The sequence below is a fragment of the Canis aureus genome, chromosome 28 (genome assembly GCF_053574225.1).
Source record: "Canis aureus isolate CA01 chromosome 28, VMU_Caureus_v.1.0, whole genome shotgun sequence".
NCBI lineage: Eukaryota > Metazoa > Chordata > Mammalia > Carnivora > Canidae > Canis > Canis aureus.
The window spans coordinates 36,403,966-36,426,523 of NC_135638.1; the positions used below are offsets into that span (position 1 = coordinate 36,403,966).

Here is a 22,558-nt window from a genome sequence, read left to right on the forward strand (position 1 = left end):
TAAGTTGATTAATTAGGATAAAAATTAAAAACAAAACTAAGTAATAAGTTATTTATTTCGTAATAGAAACTGCGTGGTAGCGGTGTCGGTGTTGAAACAGGAACAGTCTCTTCAAGTGATGTAAGTATATTCCTTCTTAATTCCCTGGCCTCCTAACACCGTGAATATAAGTTATTTTGAGTCATTTAAAAATTTAAAGATGTTTACTAGTCCCCAAATGTAAATCTATATTAACCTTTAGTTAGGTTAATAGCATTGTAAAAACTATAAAACTATATGTTTATGTATATATAAATATTTGTGATCTGTTGGTAGACAGGAGACTTGCTCTTCCCTGTTGCTCTTCTTTTCAGGTCTCTTTATCTTAGACCTGAGAATCAGTGGAAGAGTCTAAAGTCAGATATTCAACTGGAGTGAACAATCATAAGGTTACTCTCTTCAAGCTTCAGTTGTTTGATAGCCTATCCAGTATCTAACAGATACGTGAACAGTGTGTCAGGGAGTTGAAAACAGTTCAGTTACTTGTTACTTGTACTGTATTGCTTAAGGCTTTATGTGGGGCTGCATGCTGACTGGAACCCCCACTTGCCCTTTTCTTGACTAAACTCTCCCCACGTTTTTGTAGAGCCAAAAGTGTAAAGGTTAAAATTAATCATGTCTCCCCAATTCCCTTCTTGGTTGGAGTTCTCTTCCTCATTTGGGAACAGTTTATCTTTAAACAGTTTATCTTTGTTGTGTTCTGAATAGTTCAAGAACTGGCAATAAATTTGGACATGTAAGGGTTGGCATGATTAGAACCAGTTGAGAATAATAAACTGAAATAAAAGAATAAACTGAATAATAAAAGAAAGTAAGAAATGTAGGTGAGGTGCATCTATCTTCATTTGTGGGAAATATCTCTGGGAAACTGGAAAGCATCTTCTGAGGATAGTGTCTACCGCCTGCCTGTAGTAGACCTAAATGAAGTTCTGTAGAAGCCATTTAATATCCATATTGATTACCAGTGCTTCTATAATCTGCACGGAATATATCTGTTTGTGTGCTCTGAGACTGCAGATGGCAGCAGAACTCATTTTCAAAGCCAAGAGCAGGGCTTCTCTTGGAGCATGGGTTGAAGGACTTGACAAATAGTGTGTTAGGCCAGAAAATGGCTGTTAGGTTTCTGAAGTGGAATCAGAACAATGTGTAGAACTAGGTGAGCAGTCTTGGGGTCAGACTAGGGTAAGGAGATCGTAGGTTGGAAGTCTAGATATTCAGCCCTAAGCACATGTTTAATTTGAGAATCTTTATTTTCGTAACTTGAATTATTACATTTGAAATTTTGAAAAATTCTTTAATTCATGTATTAGACTTATTGATAAATTTTTAAGAAGGTGTTTTTGGAATTATATATCTTATAAACTTATTTCAGTGATTATTAATGTGTTTGTAAGTTATTATAGTTTATAGGATGAGTTGCAAGCTCTGGTGACATGACATTCTTAATTTTGTTTTTTCTGTGTGGTGTATTGGAAAAACAAAACTAAAAAAAAAAAAGGAAAAACAAAACTAATTAATTGAATTGGCAGTGCATTAGTTAAAGTGGTTTACCTGGTAGACTCCCACACATACATCCCAAATAGGATTAGTATCAGAGATAATCGTAAGGCAAAGAGGGCCTTTAATTTTTGACCTTCTTCCCTTTTGTGCCCTTCAAACTTAAACATACTTGATGTCTCTTCTTGAAGGTTCTTACTGTTTCAGATTGCCATCAACTTGGAAAGCAGACTTTAATAGTTGAACGTCAGGTGGTAGCTTCTCCTCTGATATGATTTAATAGAGGAATCTGAATTGATAACTAGTACTTATTGAGCTCTTACTCTGTGCCCGGCACTGCTTTATTCATTCATATTTACATGTCCTTAAATGTTCACACTTCCTCTCTGACTTAGGTATTACTGTGAGCCACATTGGCCGCATAGAGTGCAGTATCAGTTTGCCTAAAGTCATTTAGCTAGAGTAGCAAAAACCCCAAAGAAAGGAGTTTCTTGCCAAGAGAATACATTTTGAGGCAACAGAAGTGCAGTTAGATCTTTAGGCATTTTCCAAGTCTCATAGCCTGCTTGGCCTTGTCAAAATACTGATATATCTTAGAATCCCTTTAGGTTTTCCAAGAGCATAGAAAAGCAGTTTGGGAAATTGCATTACATGATACTGCCACTTGATGTCAGTATAAAACAAACAAAAGTTTTATATTGCAAAATGTGAATAAGAATGATTCAACAATCTTACCTTTAAAATGGCCACAGAAGCATCATCAGAAGTTATAAGCTGATTATTAAAAATGTTTTTATTTAAGTGACATTACACAAGTAGACTTTCCTTAGCATGCCTTCTGTTATCTTTGCTTGAATATGAAGATGATAAATGATGCCAAATCTTACGCACTTGCCTTAAACTCTTCAGTTCTATACTGGCTCTTGAACGTGAGTACTCTCAATCTTCTATTCCGAGGAAGCTACACAGCTGTGGATGTTGATTAGTGCTGATGTCCTGATAAAAAGATGAATATTGCGATCTCTTACAAGCTTTGCAGGATTTAGAAAGAATTTGGGGATTTGTTTTGTTTGTTTTCTTTTTCTTTTTCTTTTTCTTCTGTCCAGCTTTACTTATACTAGTGTGAGAGGGAGCAAGGTGACCACCCATTCGATTGGGTCCTGATCTCTGGCTATTTTGTTGCAGATCCAGTTTAGCATTTGTTACTGCTAGATAAACATTGTCTATTGATAGTAAATAACTTGATTAAGTTGCCAGCCTCTCCTTATTACTTACTTCATCTTGCCTTTTAATGTTCTGGAATAGTTCTGTCCACCAGAACTTTCCATGATGTTGGACAGTTCCAACATTATGGAAATACCATTATGGTAGCCACTGTGTGGCTGTGAAGGACTCGGAAAGGTAGCAAGTGCAAGTGAGGAAGTAAATTTTCAGTTTTATTTAGTTTCTAACATTTTAAAGTTTTTTTTTTTTTTAAGATTTTATTTATTCATGAGAGACAGAGAGAGAGGCAGAGACACAGGCAGAGGGAGAAGCAGGCTCCATGCAGGGAGCTTGATGTGGGACTTGATCCCAGGTCTCCAGGATTACGCCCTGGGCCGAAGGCAGGCGCAAAACCGATGAGCCACCCAGAGATCCCACATTTTAAAGTTTTTAATCAAAATATGTATCACATGCCATAAAATCCATCCATTTGCAATTCAGTAGGTTTTAATATCTTTAGGGTTGTGCAGCCATTACCACAATCTAATTTATATATAAATATAAATAAAAATAAAAATAAATAATAAATAAATAAATATATATATATATATATATATATGAGTTCGATTTGCAAACATATAGTATAACACTCAATGCTCATTCCATCAAGTCCTCCCCTCAGTGCCTGTCACCCAGTCACCCAATCCCCTTGCCCACCTCCCCTTCCACTGCCCCTTGTTCATTTCCCAGATTTAGGAGTCTCTCATGTTTTTTCACCCTCTCAAATTTTTCCCACTCATTTTCTCTTCTTTCCCTTATAATCCCTTTCACTATTTTTTATATTCCCCGTATAAGTGAAACCATATAATGATTGTTCATAGAAAACCCAAAAGACTCCACCCCAAGATTGCTAGAACTCATACAGCAATTTGGCAATGTGGCAGGATACAAAATCAATGCCCAGAAATCAGTGGCATTTCTATACACGAACAGTAAGACTGAAAAGAGAGAAATTAAGGAATCAATCCCATTTACAATTGTACCCAAATGCATAAGATACCTAGGAATAAACCTAGGAAGAAAGGTTTATAAAAGAAAATAGGAATAAACCTAACCAAAGAGCTAAAGGATGTATACCCTAAAAACTACAGAACATTTCTGAAAGAAAGTGAGGAAGACACAAAGAGATGGAAAAATATTCCATGCTTATGGATTGGAAGAATTAATATTGTGAATATGTCTATGCTTACCCAGGGGATTTACACGTTCAATGCAATCCCTGTCAAAATACCATGGACTTTCTTCAGAGAGTTGGAACAAATCATCTTAAGATTTGTGTGGAATCAGAAAAGACCCTGAATAGCCAGGGGAATAATGAAAAAGAAAACCATGTATACAATGGAATATTACTCAGCCATTAGAAATGACAAATAGCCACCTTTTGCCTCGACATGGATGGACCTGGAGGGTATTATGCTGAGTGAAATAAGTCAGTCTGAAAAGGACAAACATTATATGGTGTCATTCATTTGGGGAATTTAAAAATTAGAGAAAGGGAATAAAGGGAAAGGAGAGAAAATGAGTGAAAATATCAGTGAGGGTGACAAAACATGAGGGACACCTAACTCCAGGAAATGAACAAGGTGTAGTGGGTAGGGGAGGTGGGCGGGGGTTGGGGTGACTGGGTGATGGGCACTGAGGGGAGCACTTGCTGGGATGAGCACTGGGTGTTATGCTATATGTTGGCAAATTGAACTCCAATAAAAAAAAATAAAATAAAAAGAAAACCAGATCCGGGGGCATCACAATGCCAGATTTCAAGTTGTACAAAGCTGTGATCATCAAGACAGTGTGGTACTGGCACAAAAACAGACACATAGATCAATGGAACAGAATAGAGAACCCAGAAATGGGCCCTCAACTCTATGGTCAACTAATATTCGACAAAAGAGGAAAGACTATCCACTGGAAAAAGGACTGTCTCTTCAATAAATGGTGCTGGGAAAATTGGACAGACACATGCAGGAGAATGAAACTGGACCATTCTCTTACACCAGACACAAAGATACACTCAAAATGGATGAAAGTTCTAAATGTGATACAGGACTCCATAAAAATCCTAGAGAACACAAGCAACACCCTTTTTGAACTTGGCCACAGCAACTTCTTGCTAGATACATCTATGAAGGCAAGGGAACCAAAAGCAAAATTGAACTATTGGGACTTAAGATAAAAAGCTGCACAGCAAAAGAAACAGTCAACAAAACTAAAAGACAACCTACAGAATGGGAGAAGATATTTGCAAATGACATATCAGATAAAGGGCTAGTATCCAAGATCTATAAAGAACTTATTACTAAACTCAACACCCAAGAAACAATCCAAACATGAAATGGGCAGAAGACATGAACAGAAATTTTATGGCATTCTTAACACCTCAGAAAGAAACCTGTAACACAGTAACAGTCATTCCTCATTCCTACTCCCCACTCCCAACCTCTGGCAAGCACTAATATACTGTCTTTCTCTTTCTGTTTCCTCTGGCCATTTCATAAAAATAGAGCACATAGCATGTGCTTGGTCTGCGACCAGCTTCTTTCACTTAGCATCATGTTTTTAAGTTTCATGCGTGTTTCAGCATGTAATAACAGTATTTTTGAATTAGAGAAATGAAACTTAGTTTTTTTGGTTTTGGCCAAATTTCTTAAATTGTTTTCCGTGGCAGTTCTAATATCCTTTTTATATGAAGTTATTTTTACTGTTTTGGCTTTGTTTATAATGTAATGCTGTGCCTATGTGGCTTTTCAATGTTCTAGATGAGGTAGGATACTTTAATGATTTAGTTCTTTACTACTTTGTTGTTAAGTACATCAAAAGTGCTACCCAAGTAGCAGCGCTGTGTCAGGAATTTATACAGTTCATGGTTGTTATTTAACTGTAGTCTGCTCTGGCTGGTGAAGTCTGTGAGGACTCAGAGTAATTTATAATCAGTTATGTGGCTAAGTTTCAAGAGCATTATTATTTAAAACAATTCTTGGAGGATTTTCATTATCTAAATGCCTTTTATCTTCTTGCCACAAAATTAATACATCTTAAACATTGGGGATCATTAAAATATATGTACAGAATGAACACTAAGGAGGGAAGATAAGAATCTGAGTTTTGTTTTTCTGATCAGATTTTTAGAATGATTGTCTGGATGTATATTCTGGCAATACAAAAGAAAATTAAGTGGTAAGGTATTTCAGTACAAGATTTTCTTTTACAAATCATTGTCAAACATAGCACTTATAACTATAATAAGTAACCTAATATTATGCATTAGATGTGTTCTTGAAAGTTGTATACAAAGCACTAATTTATAAAGGAAATACTATTTTCTCAAGTTCACAATTTTTCTGTAAAGAATCTCATTACATGGCTGAGCCAATTAGGTTGAAAGCAATGCTTGAAGGACATTTAGAAATTTGCAAATTAAAAATGAAATTACTTTTTTTTGGGTAAAACTTAAGTCTAAGGCTGAATTATCTTAATCTAGGCATTAATTTATTCTTGGCATTTTCTGAGTTTTGACCAGAAGATCTCTTGAGTAAGCCAACTTGAAGAGAATCCTTTAGCTAATTTTAGTTCCTGCGTATGAGGTAGTAATAATATATCTTATGATTGTTTTGTGCTTGTTGAACTGATTTGAGTTCAGATTTGAGTAGATTTTTTCCCTTTAATTTGTTAGGGCTGATATTTCCCTTTATTGATGATAAAACAGTTTTGAAGAATTTAAGTGATTTGCCAGAGATAATTTGGCAAAACTGGTAGTCAAAGCCTCTCTTCTTCTCCCTTCCTTTCCTTGTCTTTCTTTCTTTGTCTTTCTTCTTTCTTTCTTTCTTTCTTTCTTTCTTTCTTTCTTTCTTTCTTTCTTTCTTTCTTTTTTTCTTTTTTCTTTCTTTTTCTTTTATTATGTCTTAACTCACACAAAGTAAAATGCACAGGTTTTAAATGTTCAGCTGAGTGAATTTATATGTCCTATGTTCTCCTGCTCAATATATTCCTTTGGCTGAACTCTCACCAAGGTTATTGTTATCATGGTATCTATTACAAGTGATGACTTTTGCCTAATCTTGAACTCTATTGTAGTATAATCAAATACAGTATGAAATCTTATGTATCTGAATTCTCTTGCCAGTATTGTGCCAATGAGTTTCATTCATGTTGCATTTAACAGAAATTCATTCTTTTTATTGCTATGTAGTAATCCATTAAATTATTATTTTTTATTCTCTTGTTAATGGATATTTTGGGTTGCTTCTAGTTTTTGGCTGTTGTGAATAATCTTGCTATGAACGTTCTTGTACCTGTCTTTTGGTAGATGTAATCACTGTAATCACTATGTCTGGAGCACTTAATTCTAGGATAGAATTGCTGGGTTGTAAGGTGTATGTAAATTTAGTAGATATCACAAATCAGTGTTCTAAATTGATTTACGTGTCCATCAACAAAGTATGAGAATTTCAGTTCTAGTCCTTACTGACATTTGACATTGTCTTGTGTTATTTTTTATTTTTTTATTTTTTTTTTTGTTCATTTTTTTTTATTGGTGTTCAATTTACTAACATACAGAATAACACCCAGTGCCCGTCACCCATTCACTCCCACCCCCTGCCCTCCTCCCCTTCTACCACCCCTAGTTCGTTTCCCAGAGTTAGCAGTCTTTACGTTCTGTCTCCCTTTCTGATATTTCCCACACATTTCTTCTCCCTTCCCTTATTTTCCCTTTCACTATTATTTATATTCCCCAAATGAATGAGAACATATAATGTTTGTCCTTCTCCGACTGACTTACTTCACTCAGCATAATACCCTCCAGTTCCATCCACGTTGAAGCAAATGGTGGGTATTTGTCATTTCTAATAGCTGAGTAATATTCCATTGTATACATAAACCACATCTTCTTTATCCATTCATCTTTCGTTGGACACCGAGGCTCCTTCCACAGTTTGGCTATCGTGGACATTGCTGCTAGAAACATCGGGGTGCAGGTGTCCCGGCGTTTCATTGCATTTGTATCTTTGGGGTAAATCCCCAACAGTGCAATTGCTGGGTCGTAGGGCAGGTCTATTTTTAACTGTTTGAGGAACCTCCACACAGTTTTCCAGAGTGGCTGCACCAGTTCACATTCCCACCAACAGTGTAAGAGGGTTCCCTTTTCTCCGCATCCTCTCCAACATTTGTGGTTTCCTGCCTTGTTAATGTTCCCCATTCTCACTGGTGTGAGGTGGTATCTCATTGTAGTTTTCATTTGTATTTCCCTGATGGCAAGTGATGCAGAGCATTTTCTCATATGCATGTTGGCCATGTCTATGTCTTCCTCTGTGAGATTTCTCTTCATGTCTTTTGCCCATTTCATGATTGGATTGTTTGTTTCTTTGGTGTTGAGTTTAATAAGTTCTTTATAGATCTTGGAAACTAGCCCTTTATCTGATATGTCATTTGCAAATATCTTCTCCCATTCTGTAGGTTGTCTTTGAGTTTTGTTGACTGTATCCTTTGCTGTGCAAAAGCTTCTTATCTTGATGAAGTCCCAATAGTTCATTTTTGCTTTTGTTTCTTTTGCCTTCGTGGATGTATCTTGCAAGAAGTTACTATGGCCGAGTTCAAAAAGGGTGTTGCCTGTGTTCTTCTCTAGGATTTTGATGGAATCTTGTCTCACATTTAGATCTTTCATCCATTTTGAGTTTATCTTTGTGTATGGTGAAAGAGAGTGGTCTAGTTTCATTCTTCTGCATGTGGATGTCCAATTTTCCCAGCACCATTTATTGAAGAGACTGTCTTTCTTCCAATGGATAGTCTTTCCTCCTTTATCGAATATTAGTTGCCCATAAAGTTCAGGGTCCACTTCTGGATTCTCTATTCTGTTCCACTGATCTATGTGTCTGTTTTTGTGCCAGTACCACACTGTCTTGATGACCACAGCTTTGTAGTACAACCTGAAATCTGGCATTGTGATGCCCCCAGATATGGTTTTCTTTTTTAAAATTCCCCTGGCTATTCGGGGTCTTTTCTGATTCCACATGTCTTGTGTTATTTTTTAAAGTGAATGTCTGTGATAGAATTAAAAACCACATATATATATATGTACACTCACTTTTTAGTTCTACAAGAAAAGATTTGTGTAATTGTCATGAAACATTAAATACTTTTGATACTGTACAAATCAGCAGTCCTCATGTAAAACTGGCTTCTGGAATCTATTTTAGTCAATTACATGTTTGAAAAGTTTAACTTGGTGTTTCACTAATTCCACTGTAGTGTGTATTTTTACTATCTGTGGGACAGGTGCTTTTTACTGCACTTATTTTAAGTGCCCACGATTCCAAAATTTAAGTGAATATTTTCTTTGCTCTTTCTTATTTAGTTTGTACTTAAATCCCAGCATTATGAAGATGAATATTGAGAATTTGTCTATAAAAATTTTTGTAACATTAGTTTTACTTTGGTACAATATCATTGTAGTTTTTATGTTTATCTTTGGTTGCCTGCTTGCTTTGTAATTCCTCAGTTCTTGAATTACTTTGTAATTCTGCAGAATATGGATCTCTGAGATCATATTTGCCATGAAGGTGAATTTTACCAGTTGCTCTTTTCCCTACAGTGTGATTATTCCACCATAATACAGGAGAGTTTGCATTTCAGCAATGCTGGAAAGTTTCTCTTAAATGTGTTGAGAAGTAAAAATAGCTTTTCTCTACCAGTGAGGTTTGCTGCAGTGAAAGAGCATATTGTGGCCAATTCTCAGCCCAGCATGTCTGATGCAGCACAGAGAACTCTAGCTCAAGTGTGAAGAGAGTGAATTCCTAGGGCCAATCCAAGATTAACACACTATTTTAATTCCAACAGATTATATCTCCTTTTTAAGGCTCATCTGAAAAATTGGGTATCATAAGATTTCCCTTTATTTTTAATTTTAATTTTGTGTTTAAAAATGCTTTGAAAAATGTGTTAATAAATTGTTTTTATTAAAAAATTCTTTCTTTTTTGACAGTGTTTTGATTAGTTGTGAAGGTTAGAAATATTTTGATTCTGGAAAAAACAAAACCTTTACCTTAAAGAAAAATGCTGGTTGGATGACATTTAAATAAATAGTATTCAGGAAACAATGCAATGAGTACCTAAAAATATTTTTTTTGTGTGTATGTCTTTAGTTATTAAGTCATTACAAATACTGGTAGTTTTTGTTTTGTTTTGTTTTTTAATGGAGAAGTGAGTTTATTTATTTATTTATTTATTTAAAAATGGGAGTGTGAGCATGAGGGGTTGTGGGGAGGAGAAGCAGAGGGAGAGGGAGAAGCAGACTCCCTGCTGAGCAGGGAGCCTGACTGAGGGCTTGACCCCAAGATTCCAAGATCATGACCTGAGCTGAAGGTAGCTGCTTAACCAACTGAGCCACCCAGGCGCCCCTACTATAGCAATATATATATTACATATTTATATATATATATATATATACACTATATTGTACATTTATATATATACACTATATTATATATTTATATATAATATCTATTATATACTTATATATAGTATATATAGCAATATATATTTATTTATTTAACTATAGCCATTTCAATGAAAATTATCATCTAGCTAAATGAGCTCTTTTACCATAAATATTTTCTAGTAAATAGGATGACACAAAGTACAGCCAGAATTGACTGACTAAATTAGTTTTCAAATGAGGTAACTTAAAAGAAAATACTAGACAATTATATAAGATCCATACTATCAAACAGATGTAGTTTTGGCTCCAAAAAGAGGTAGAATAATGATGCTATATTATATATATTTCTGCAGTATTGATTGTTACTAGGATAAAAATTTCAGCCAAACTTAATCAAACCATATCTTTTAGAGTCCCATTCATTTGGAATTTGTGTAAGATAGAAAGTTTGTATTTCTCATGTTTGTTCATTCAATCAAGAAATATGTATTGAGTACTTACCAGATACAGTGCATGGTGCTGAAAGTGTAGCACTGAACAGGATGGGCAGGACTCCTGCCTTCATAGGGCTTCATTTTAGGGAGGACAGCATTAGACAAGTATATGGTTATTTTAGTATCCTTCTGGCAATGCATGTAAGAGAGAGGCACAGGTCCTTCGAGTGTGTAGTGAGGGGCCTCATCTGGGGCCAGTTTGCCCAGGCTTCCTAAGGAAGTGGAGAGATGAGGCCTGCGCCTCCAGTGGAGGGAAGTGTGTGGAGAACATGGACAGAGAAGGGAGAGTTGGCGGTGCTGTAGGAGTGCAAGTGTAGGGAGAGCGGGGAGATAGAAGGCAGGCAGGCCAGGGCATTAAGGGCCTTTGAGACCACATAGGGTTTTAGAACTTTTACTCGGCAGAGGGAACCCATGGAAGAATAGTAAGAGGGGGAGTCATATGGCATAGAGCAGCCATGAGAAGTGCTTGTAAGTATGTGGCCCTGGGTCTGCCATACTGCAGCATAAGCACCATTTTCCTCGATTGCTGTGTGACTTGATTGTTACTTTCCTGGATTCTGTCACTTGTCTGCTCAGCAGTGAGTCTCCTCCAAGGATTCTACTTAAAAGAGCACTCATGTCTCCCTCTCTGCATTGCTGGTTCCTCCCCGCCCCCTTTTTTTAATCCTATTTCCTTTTCTTAATGGTATTTTTGTTGTATTGAACTTGTCAGACTCTAGAACGCTCTGTAATTTGTTTTTGTGTACTTTTCCTCTTTCTCCATTGGACTGTAAGCTCCCTCAGGGAAGGCAGTGAGGCCTGTTTGTTCACAGCTATGTGTCCAGTGCAAGAACAGTGTCTTGCACATAGTAGGCACTTTGTAAATATTTGTTGAACGGATTTTGAATACAGACTTGTAAAACATTTCTGGGGAATAGTTGATGACTTAGAATGAAGGAAGCCTTATGTCCCTTAGTTTCTGACAGTCCAGGCAGTCTGAGTTTGTAGCTGTCAAACATTTGATTATAACTGCAAGGTCAGATGGGCTTCTTCATATTTGGTTGTATTTTAACTACAAAAATATTTGAAAATAAAGTGGAATCCCTTCTACATACCAGATGGTATAAGCAACCAGTATATGTTGTTGAATGAAGGAATACTTCATCAAAGTTGAGAGCACAAGTGGATTTTAAATCTTTATATAGATGATTAAAAATGCAGTAGATCTCTAAGTATATGACTTCTTAAATGGAAAAAGAAAATTACAAGGGAAAGTTATAGTATAATCTTATTTGTATTTTTTATAAAAGATGTACATCTAATGCATAGAAACTTCTGCAGTTTACAGAGAAATCTACTTTTTTTTTAAAGATTTTATTTATTTATCCATGAGAGACACAGAGAGAGAGAGAGAGAGAGAGAGAGAGAGGCAGAGACACAGGCAGAGGGAGAAGCAGGCTCCGTGCAGGGAGCCCGATGCGGGACTCGATCCTAGGTCTCCAGGATCATGCCCTGGGCTGAAGGTGGTGCTAAACCCCTGAGCCACCCGGGCTGCCCTACACAGAAATCTACTAATTGTGATTGCATCTTAGCAGTGGTAGTGAGGGATGATAAGAGGGAGGTTTTTATTTTATGTTCTATGTTGATTGGATATTTTATCATAAATATGTACAAAGAATTTCATGTAAAACTCAGGTCAATTAAAACAATGTACACAAATTTTTTAAAAAAGATTTTATTTATTTATCTGAGAGAGAGAGAGAGAGGGATAGTGAGAGAGAGAGAGAGCATGAGCAGAGGGAGAGGAAAAAGCAAACTCCCAGTTGAACTGGGAGCCTGACACAGGGCTCAATCTCAGGACCCTGGGATCATGACCTGAGCTGAAGGCAGATGCCTAACTGACTGAGCCCCTATATACTCTTAATATTTGCACACAAATATTAATGAGGTTCCATACTACTTGTCAAGTCATACTTCTAGTTCATAACTATACTTAATATCCAGAAGCTGATCATATAGGCAAATGTCCTTCGGAGTTCTGAGTGTAGGAGTCAGCGAGACTCAGGAGACTTATAAGTCAGGGAGAGGTCAGCTGGAAAAGATAACACGCTGGTACAGCTCCAAGGGAAGGCACAGAGATGCTCTTCCTTATTTGATTCTTTCTTGTGACATTTCTGTTTGGAAGGAGCACTATTTGATTATCTCAAATACTGCTTCATCAGTTTGGTGGTTTTTGATATTGTCCTGTAAGATAGATTATTTCTCTGCCTTTCACTTCTTGTTAAGTTTGTCTTTGAAATCTTGTGAGATTTCAGGATTTTCTATTAGCAATTACAGCTATTTCAGGAATACTTTTAAAAATCTTAATAGAATAGGAAATTCAAGCAAAAATAAAAATATATCCAGGAGGAAAAGATCAAGATTGTGTCCATTGAACAGTATGGAGGATAGTAGTACATTTTTATATTATTATCATGGAAATCAGCTTAAAGGAAATGATAAAATGCAATTTGGGGCCTTCTACATTTTGTCCTTTAAAAAAAAAAAACTAGGCAGAAAACAAAAAATACTTCTCTTGGACAAGGTATATCTTAAAACTTTATGTTCTCTATTTCTCCTCCTAAAACCAAATAACACAATAAAAAAAGATCAAGTGGAATGAATAGTTAATTCAGTGAACAAACATTTTTAAAGTGCTGGGGTTTTTGGTTTGTTTTTTCTTTTCGGTTTTTCTTTCTTCTTTTGCCAGGGATTATGCTTAAATGTTGAGATTAAGAAAGACTCCTCTTTTGCTTTCTGGTCAAATGGGGATGACTAATACACACACGCACATATTCATACACACACCAAAGGATTTACAATAGAGATTTATATGTGGCACACGAAAATGATTAATTCCACCTGGAGAAATGATCAGCAAACATTTGTTGACTATTATATGACAGATACCATTGAAAACTCTTTTATATACAAACTAATGAAATTATACTGACATTCCATGGGATTTGTTGTATTATCCCTATTTTATAGGTAGAAAGCTCTTTCAAGGTTACGTAGTTTATAGGTGGCTAAGTGTGGCAGGCTGGTTCCAGAGCCTTTGTTCCTAACGATTGTATACTACTATATACTACTACTGTACTTTATGCTACTGCTTTTCTTTCATGATGGAGGAGTTAACTGTTGATCTAAGACTTGCAGTAGGTGAGTCAATTTGAATGGTGACAAGAATGGGGGAGAGCTGTTCAGTTAGTAGTTGGAGATTGAGATCTGGTTCTCAGGTTCTTTTCACTCTCAGGTGAAAGTAACTGTTGGAACTGGCCTTTTAAGATCACTTGTTATCCTAGAATTTGACATATTAATGAGGTGATAAGATCCAAAAGAGATAACAATTTGGTGATAATTATTTCAAGAAACCTTCATGTATTAGGAGGAAGAAAGATGGAGAGATTGGTAGAAGCTTTAGGGACAACACTAAGATGGGAAAGGATTGAGTATATTTAGAGGCTGAGGCGAGGAAGCCTATCAGAGACTGAAGATGTAGAGAGGGGTCTGATGGATGGAGCATCATTTGGGAGGAATGAGATATAGACTTTGCTGGGGCTGAGGGTTGTGGACAGGAATAAGTCTGCTGGTCTCCTAGGTGAGAGAGTGGCAAGAATGGCTGTAGGCATCATTCAGTTTGAGGGTGAGATGTTGGCAGCTGGTGAATCTAACCAGTGGTACGTATATTTTCTCATACTGCTGAGAGTAAGGGAAGAGAGTAGGACACTGGGATAGTGGTGAGTTGTGGGTAACTGGGGAATGGCAGAAAGAACAAATCCATAATTGCTTGTTTGGCTTTGCAGGATTGTATGATTTTCTCCAGCAGTATTGAATTACCTTTGTCTGGGAGTAGAGATGGTGACTTGTTGGCTTGATGGAAGGCTGATTATTTAGAAAGAAATTTGTTGAGTAATTTTATACATGAGAGTAATAGGGCACATGTGAGTGAAAGATAAGGAAGTGATATAATAATTCAATCATTTGCCAGTGTTGCCTTCATTATATACTTTGAAAGTGATTTTGGGAATAGTATTTGGACTGCTTCATTATGTATAATAGATGCGAGTACAGTTTTAGAAGCGGGATCTTTAATATGCACATTTATAATGTGAGTCTGGAAGCTCTATGACAATGAAGAATCCATATTTGAAATGTATCATGTATTTCAACATAGTATAGTAAAATGGACACAGAAAAGAAAGGCTTAGTGAAACAAGACATTTTTGTGTCAAGAGGAAATAGATGAAAAATAGAAGAGAAGAGAGTGTCCTAGTTGCGTTTTTATTCATTATATGTAGAAACCTTGCTTAGGCTATCTTTGCACAAGAAAAATGGAATTCCTCTTTCATAAAGGAATACTACCTGCTGACTTAATTGGAAAAATAACATATATTTTTTCCATTATGGAAGATTGTTTTAGAGCTGAAAATTCACTCTTTTTTTTTTTTGGGTCATTTCTGCTAATGTTTTGAGTTTTCAGGCAAATTATATTACTGGATGCATAGTGCTTTTGGGAAGCTATATTCACTACTTTCTAGGTAAAATCTAAGATAACCTTTTCCTGATACTTTTGACAATTTCACCAAATGTACTTATATTGTAATTGAATGCTTGGAATTTCCTTAAAATTTTAGGTTTTATGAACTTTGCATTAAAACACAGAGCGTAGTAGCATCATGTATATTAGGTTTTTTTTTTTTTTTTTTTTTTTTTGTATATTAGGTTTTGTGAATTTCTATAACATTCTTGATTCTCTCCTTTTCTTTCTTCCTTTTTATTTTATTAGCATATTCGTTAAAGCTAGAGTCTGAAAATTCTTCTTGTCTCTCTGTTCTTACAGATGTTAGGCTCATGGTAAATACTTAGAGAAGAGCCCAGGCCAGGTGTTGCTATTAGTTTTGCTAAAATGTAGGTGCCTGCATTATTCCTGGGGATATTATTCTTGTTTATTTCAAGTTCCAGATTTTACTGCAGTTTCTCTAGAACTGTGCTATTGAGCTGATAGTTATTAAAAATTATAGAGCAAAGGTCATTTTCAAATGTTTAATTAGACTTTTTCTATGCTCTGTATATATGTATTTTTAAGTTCCTATTTATTGAATTTCTACAAAATATCTAGCTGTATGCTTAATGAATAACAGTACCCCTTCAGGATGCTTGAGGATATCATCCTCATTAAGGACAGAGAAATTGAGTATTGGAAAAGTTCAGTGACTAACCTCAGACCATTTAAATATAGGCCCATCTCAAAGCATACAGTTTTATCTTTTTAATTTTATTGTCGTTGTTTGATATTTCTAGGATTATGAAGAGTAGTGTCATCTCTATAATGCCTCTTTCCAGGACTAAGTGAAACATTGCAAGATAACATTTATCAAGCCATCTCAAGGATATAGTTACTTTGTTCCTTGATTTCCCTGACTGTGTGTTAAGTAGTCTTGAACCATGTAGGTTTAATTTGGCAGAGAAAACCAACTGCATTTCTAAGAGGTAGAGAGGAAAACAAAAATGGAGATTTGACTTTTGAAAAAATATTAGGGACTTTTGGATGTTCTGATGATAAGAAACTCAATTAAAAAAAAGTCCAGACTTTCTGTATGTGCATGATCTCATCATGTATTTAAATACTTTTCAATTTTAAAACCTTGTACTTGTTCTTGCATAGAGTTCTCAGTATGTGCAGTGTGTTGCTGGGTGCCTGCAGCTGATGCTTCGGGTCAATGAGTATCGCTTTGCCTGGGTAGAAGCAGATGGGGTAAACTGGTGAGTAGCCCTTTTACTTTGAATGTAGAATGACATTTGAAAGCATCTCTCCTTGACATTTTCCAAGAAATTAAAACAGTTAATCATCTAAAAGAAATACATTTTTCCATGTCTGTTTAACAATAGATTATGCTAACCTTCATGGAAGTCAGTAACTACTCAACGGAATATCTCCCCTTCCCCTCACTTGACCTGTGCTATTTAAGAGGCTAAGAACTTTGAAAAGCCTACTGCTTGATAGAACAAATTATAGGTATTCAGAATAGAAGAACAAGTATGAAAGTATTTTGTGGTGAATGCAGGTAAAAATCAACAAGAAAAGGTCTTACCCAGAAGAGTGAATATAACCTATTTTTTGTAATGTTGTGTAATTAGTCTCTGTGGGGTCTTAATTTGCAGGTCCAGAAGCCCTGAAAAGCTATCCTCTCAGGTTAGCAAAGGTGCTTATATAACAAATTATGCACTCCCATCTCCAAACAAACAAAATTCTTTTTTACTACCAAAAAGCCAGTTTATTTCTTAATAATGAGAGATCTCACTGCTCTTACTCTCTGGTTAGTGAAGACCTTGTTTATGAAAAACCTATACAGGAAACTAAAGCAAACTTTGTCAACAGAAGTTTGCTTGATGAGCAAGAAGAGTTGATTAAAGACTTCTGATGCTGTGTCATCAGACATTAGACTCTACTAGGCTGATGCCTCCATCTCCAGTGTAGGGATACACCTGCTAGAGGAATCTCAACTAGTATTTCCATTGCAACTTCCTCAACTAGGTTACTTCCACAAATGGCTTTTCTTATGACTTGCATAGAATTGTCATGAAATGCCCATTTACCATTGATTCAGTAAATTAGTAATCTTTTCTTTCTTTTCTTTTTTTTTTAAGATTTATTTATTCATGAGAGACAGAGAGAGGCAGAGACACAGGCAGAGGGAGAAGCAAGCTCCCTGCAGGGAGTCTGATGTGGGACTCCATCCTGGATCCCAGGATCACGCCCTGAGCCCAAGGCAGATGCTTAACCACTGAGCCACCCAGGGTCCCAGTAAATTAGTAAATTAGGCAGAGGGAGAAGCAGGCTCACTGTGGGGAGCCGATGAAGGACTTGATCCCAGGACCCTGGGTTAAGCATCTGACTCTTGATTCCAGCTCAGGTCATGATCTCATGATTGTGAGACTGGGTCCCATATCAGGCTTTCTGTTTAGAAGGGAGTCTGCTTGAGATTCTCTCTCTCTCCCTCCCCCACCCTCATATGAACCATTTCTCTTTCTCCAAAAACTAAAAAAAAAAGATTTTTTTCCATGGTAAATCTTTTTGTGGTAAGTGAATTTTAGTGCACAAATGTCATACAAGATGAAAGATAACCATCACATACCCTTTTAGCAAAATGGAATGGTCCAGGTTCTGGTTGCAGAATATTGTGTTGAAGGCTTTCATGATGAACCACTAAATAAGTGAAAATACCGTATTTCCTTTTTTTTGTCCTTACATATTTTCACTTTTTGATTATTGAGTTTGAGAAAATGCATTTATGATACAGTCATCTGGGGATCCCTGGGTGGCGCAGTGGTTTGGCGCCTGCCTTTGGCCCAGGGTGCGATCCTGGAGACCTGGGATCGAATCCCACATCGGGCTCCCGGTGCATGGAGCCTGCTTCTCCCTCTGCCTGTGTCTCTGCCTCTCTCTCTCTCTCTCTCTCTGTGTGACTATCATAAATAAATAAATAAATATATAAAAAAATATTTATGATACAGTCATCTGAAGACAGAGTTTGAGATTTCACTTATATGATCAATTGCTTCATCATTGTTAGAGAACAGAATGCTCTTTGCTTTCAACTTCTGGTTCATCTAATAATTATTACGAAAATGCCTTCCTCAGGTCTGTGCCATTATGGATGGAAAATAAAAAGTTCTGAATTCTTTGAATTTCATTGTTCATACAGTGTTAAGAGATTTAGCAGAAGGACTCAAGGGACTCCACATGTAGTCATTCTCATGGCTGGGATTTATTTCAGAGACACAGTGGATCAGGCTGAGTCTGGAGGAATCCATGTTAGACTGACTTCCTTATGTTCTATCCCTCCTGTGGGGGTCACACAGCATTTTTTCTCCAGCAGCAAAAATGTGGCAACATTTGTGTGATTTTTCTGCCCAGGCATCCCCCCTAGAGACTCAGCACCCATGGTTTTTATTGGAGATTTGTCAGGTAGTCCCCACCTCTAGCATGCAGGAAAACTTCAGACTCCTGCAAGGACAGCAGGTGTTCAGTATAAACATAAGCATATTGTTCGTGCATACAACACAGGTACAGTGACCTGCCTTTCTCATTTAGGGAAATTTTTTATATTTATATTTATATTATACAAAAAATACATTTTTATTGTTCTTTGGAAGATCTGTAAAAGAATAAAAATCATGAAACAGCTATTTCTACAAACAGAATTGCTAAAAAAAATAAGCTCAAATACTAAAATTTGGTCCGGTGGATCCTGATGATATACCGATGTTAAGCAAACATAGCTGTTCTGATTACTGGCACTTAGTATTTTGAACAACAGGAAGCAGTATTAACTGTTCAATTCAGCAGCAAGAGCAGGGACAAATAGAGTCTAGAATACTCCGTGTTCAGCCTGTACATTTTGATATAATAATGACTGCTAATTAGATTAACAGTAATAAAAAAAAAAGAGACCTTTGGGTTGAGGGCAGGCATAAATAAAGATATAGTATGTTAACTTGTTGATAATATTGCAATAAAAAAACTCACTTAATCTTTTCGTTTTTAAAGAAACAAAACCTGTACTTCCTACATGTCCTTTTTTTTTTGTTGTTGTTGCTGTTGAGAAGCCTATTATGTGGGAGCACCCGGGAGACTCAGCCTGATTTAAGGTTCAGGTCTTTGTCTCAGGGCCCTGGGATTGGGCTGTCTGTCAGGCTCTGCGCTCAGTGGGGAGTCAGCTTGAGATCCTGTTTCTCCCTCTGTTCCTCCCACTGCTTGTGCTTTCCCTCTCTGTAAATAAATAGATAAAATCTTTAAAAAAGCCTATTATGTGGATGATACAATACTATTTCTAGATGTTTATATACTTATGTGAGATCAAAAATGTACTTTGCATTGTCTTGCATATTGACTTCACTAGAAAGTCTGCTGGTTAGCATTGATTTATTAAATACTGGAGCAAAAGGGGGCTTTTCTGGGATAGTTGCCTCCATAGATTCAATTGGTGTTGAAATATTTTGAAAGTGTAAAGTTGTAGATAATGAAAATAGTATATAAATGAGAGGTAAGATTTATTCTGAATGTCAAAACATGACATTATTGGGTGATATTGTGTAATGAGGTGCAAGGTGCTCATGGTTGTGAAGAGCAGCACCTAGCTAAAGGTGTACAATTCAGCTAGGCAATCAGCTGTTTGTCTCCCTATGCCCTGTATTGCCTTGATTTCTTTTAAGACCTTAATTAAAAACAAAATGGAACACTAAATAATTATTTTGGCTCATGGACCTTAGCCTTCTAGTTTTGGACTTGATAATTTATTTTTTGAGCTCTCTGCATACTGTTATACTATATATTACAAGGAATACAAAGAAACCTATGGTTCCTTTTCTTTTAAAAAATTGTAATCTAGTTGGAAAGTATTACATAGCTAACAAATGTAGCATTCAGATTCTATAAGTTTTTCAATGACTAAAAATAAAACTAAACTCATCAGTTTGAGAGGGACAGCAGAGACCTAAATGGGCTGGATACTGACTCATCCTTCATTCCCCAGGGTCACTTCCTTTGAGAATCCTTCCCTCCCACTGCTCTAGACTCTGAGTTCCTTGAGAGCATGGGCAGTGTCTGTCTTTGCCACCATTATGTCTTTGTGCCTTGCACTGTACCTGCCATAAAGCTCTTCAACAAATGTTAAATTACTGTATTTAGGTTTATCTTGGGCCCTTGTGTCCTTTGTATCCCCTTAGCACATTTTCATGCTCCACTGTCCTCAAGAGTTAGGATTCCTGCCCCCATGGGAAACTCTTCTGTATTCTGGTGAATAGGAAGTTTATTTTGCTTCATTGGAGTGTTTCTTATGGTTAATATTTGGATGTAGAAGACTTCCTTATTTTTTCAATAGAATCATATATATTGTAGACAGATTTTGAACTCTGAAATTTCTCTGCCGTGTTCATCATTGTTGACTGCTGCTTCCTTTGAAACCTTTCTGTCTTGGTTTCAGCAATAGTGTATTGGTCCAAAGCTCTGTATAACCCCTCTGGTCATCTACAGATTTTTTAAACAGAGATAATATAATATAAAGAACTGTTAACTAGGTATACATGTTTATTAGGTTTCTGAAAACAAAAGAACTCTCAAGTGTCAGAGAGGTAACAAATAGATACTTCCCCTAAAGCTAGGGAACAAAGGTAAGAGATTGGAATTACTAAAATTTACGTGCTTGTGTTCCTGAACTCAGAGGAAGTGCCTCATAGGTCAGGGACCCAGATGGCTGGTGCTGTTATTTTTGAGAGTATGCAGAGAGGCTATTTGGCTGACACTGTTGCAGACTAAATTCAGCTGCTTTCCACGAGAAAGCACCATCTCTGCTGCTGAGGTGAGGAACTCTTGCTGGAGTGATACCTATAGGAGAAGGAAGCTGACAGGACAAAGCCTTTTTTACCTCCATCTTGGCAGTCAGTCTCTAGCAGTTCCTGTCGGCAGATCCAGCTGGAAGAGCAGAATGAACTGTGGCTCCAAGTCCCAGCCGCAGTATCACAAAGAGAGGGACGCTTACTTTAATAAGTGGAGCAATCAGACAGCAAAAGGAAATTAGTATTAGGGTATTAATAGAATAGAATGACTTGATTTTGCAGTTTTTGAAACACTGACACCAGTATTAAAAACAAGTCTTAAATAACAACCCCAAATAGAAAAAGTGTTAAGGGAGAAATCAAGCATGAGAAAATTAAGGGCAATTCAACAAATTTATGACTGTATATAAATCACAAAAAATGGAGAAATGGCACAAATATAAGCCTTCCACTAAATTGTTAGTTGTAGATTGTAAAATTACATTTAAAAATTTATTAGACTTTTTAAAGAGCAATTTTATGTTAACAGAAAAATCAGAAGTCAGAATTCCTATATATACTTGCCTTTCCATAATTTTCTGTTATTCACAGCTTGCACTGTTACAGTAAATGTTTTGTTAATGTGTGTTCCTTTTCAGCATAATGGGAGTTTTGAGTAACAAGTGTGGCTTTCAACTCCAATATCAAATGATTTTTTCAATATGGCTCCTGGCATTCAGTCCTCAAATGTGTGAACATCTGCGGCGTTACAATATCATTCCTGTCCTGTCCGATATCCTTCAAGAATCGGTCAAAGAGAAAGTGACAAGAATCATTCTTGCAGCATTCCGTGTAAGTGTTTTATAGTATTTTTTTAATGGTGTGTGTGTGTCTGTGTATGTGTGTATGTGAGGCATTTTCCCTGTGGAGTATATTTGAGGGCTTTTAGCAGGTGGGAAAAAATTGCTTGTTTTCCATGTAGTTATGAAACCATTGGTGAACATAGAGTGAAATCTCACTAATTTGTATTGTGGCATGGGGGAGTGGGATTAGGGAAAAACCATTTGAGTGGATAAAATATATGAGTTATAGAAAACTTATAGGAGATGTAATTGTATGATGTTCATGTAGAGGAAATCTCTTTCTGTTGCAGTGCGTTCCAAGACACTGTTATGGAAGTTTTTCTCTTAAGGGGCCCTTATTTTAGTATAGAGTTGTATTTCAGGTTCTGGATCTGCTGATGAGCAGTATATTTCCAAGGCAACTCTAAAGATACAGAATCATTTTGTATAGTAAAGTTGTCCTATTAGGATATTAGAATTTGGGTGATTATTTAAGTCAGCTCTCTCCCTTGAACAGATGAGGGAGTTGAGGACAAGAGAGGGAGCAGAGTTAGAATCTTAATCCTAGGTCTTATGGCTGCCAGGCAGCTGTAACACAGAAATAAAGTATGTTAATTGGTTGCCCAGACCTAATATATTTATTGTAGTAATTC

General features: G+C 36.5%; 1 protein-coding gene across 6 annotated transcripts in view; it reads left to right on the top strand.

The window, feature by feature from the left end:
• Positions 1-22,558, top strand: part of ATP6V1H (ATPase H+ transporting V1 subunit H) — a 168,069-nt gene that overhangs the window by 63,499 nt on the left and 82,012 nt on the right. For 5 of the 6 annotated variants that reach the window (XR_013367417.1, XM_077876932.1, XM_077876933.1 and 2 more), the window contains 3 exons: positions 67-120; positions 16,412-16,509; positions 21,723-21,915. Coding sequence is in view for 5 of the 6 variants with exons in the window: in XM_077876932.1 (XP_077733058.1) it covers positions 67-120; positions 16,412-16,509; positions 21,723-21,915 (345 nt within the window). In the remaining variant the exon portion in view is untranslated. The remainder of the gene's footprint in view (positions 1-66; positions 121-16,411; positions 16,510-21,722; positions 21,916-22,558) is intronic. The other variant, XM_077876934.1, reaches the window with a different exon arrangement.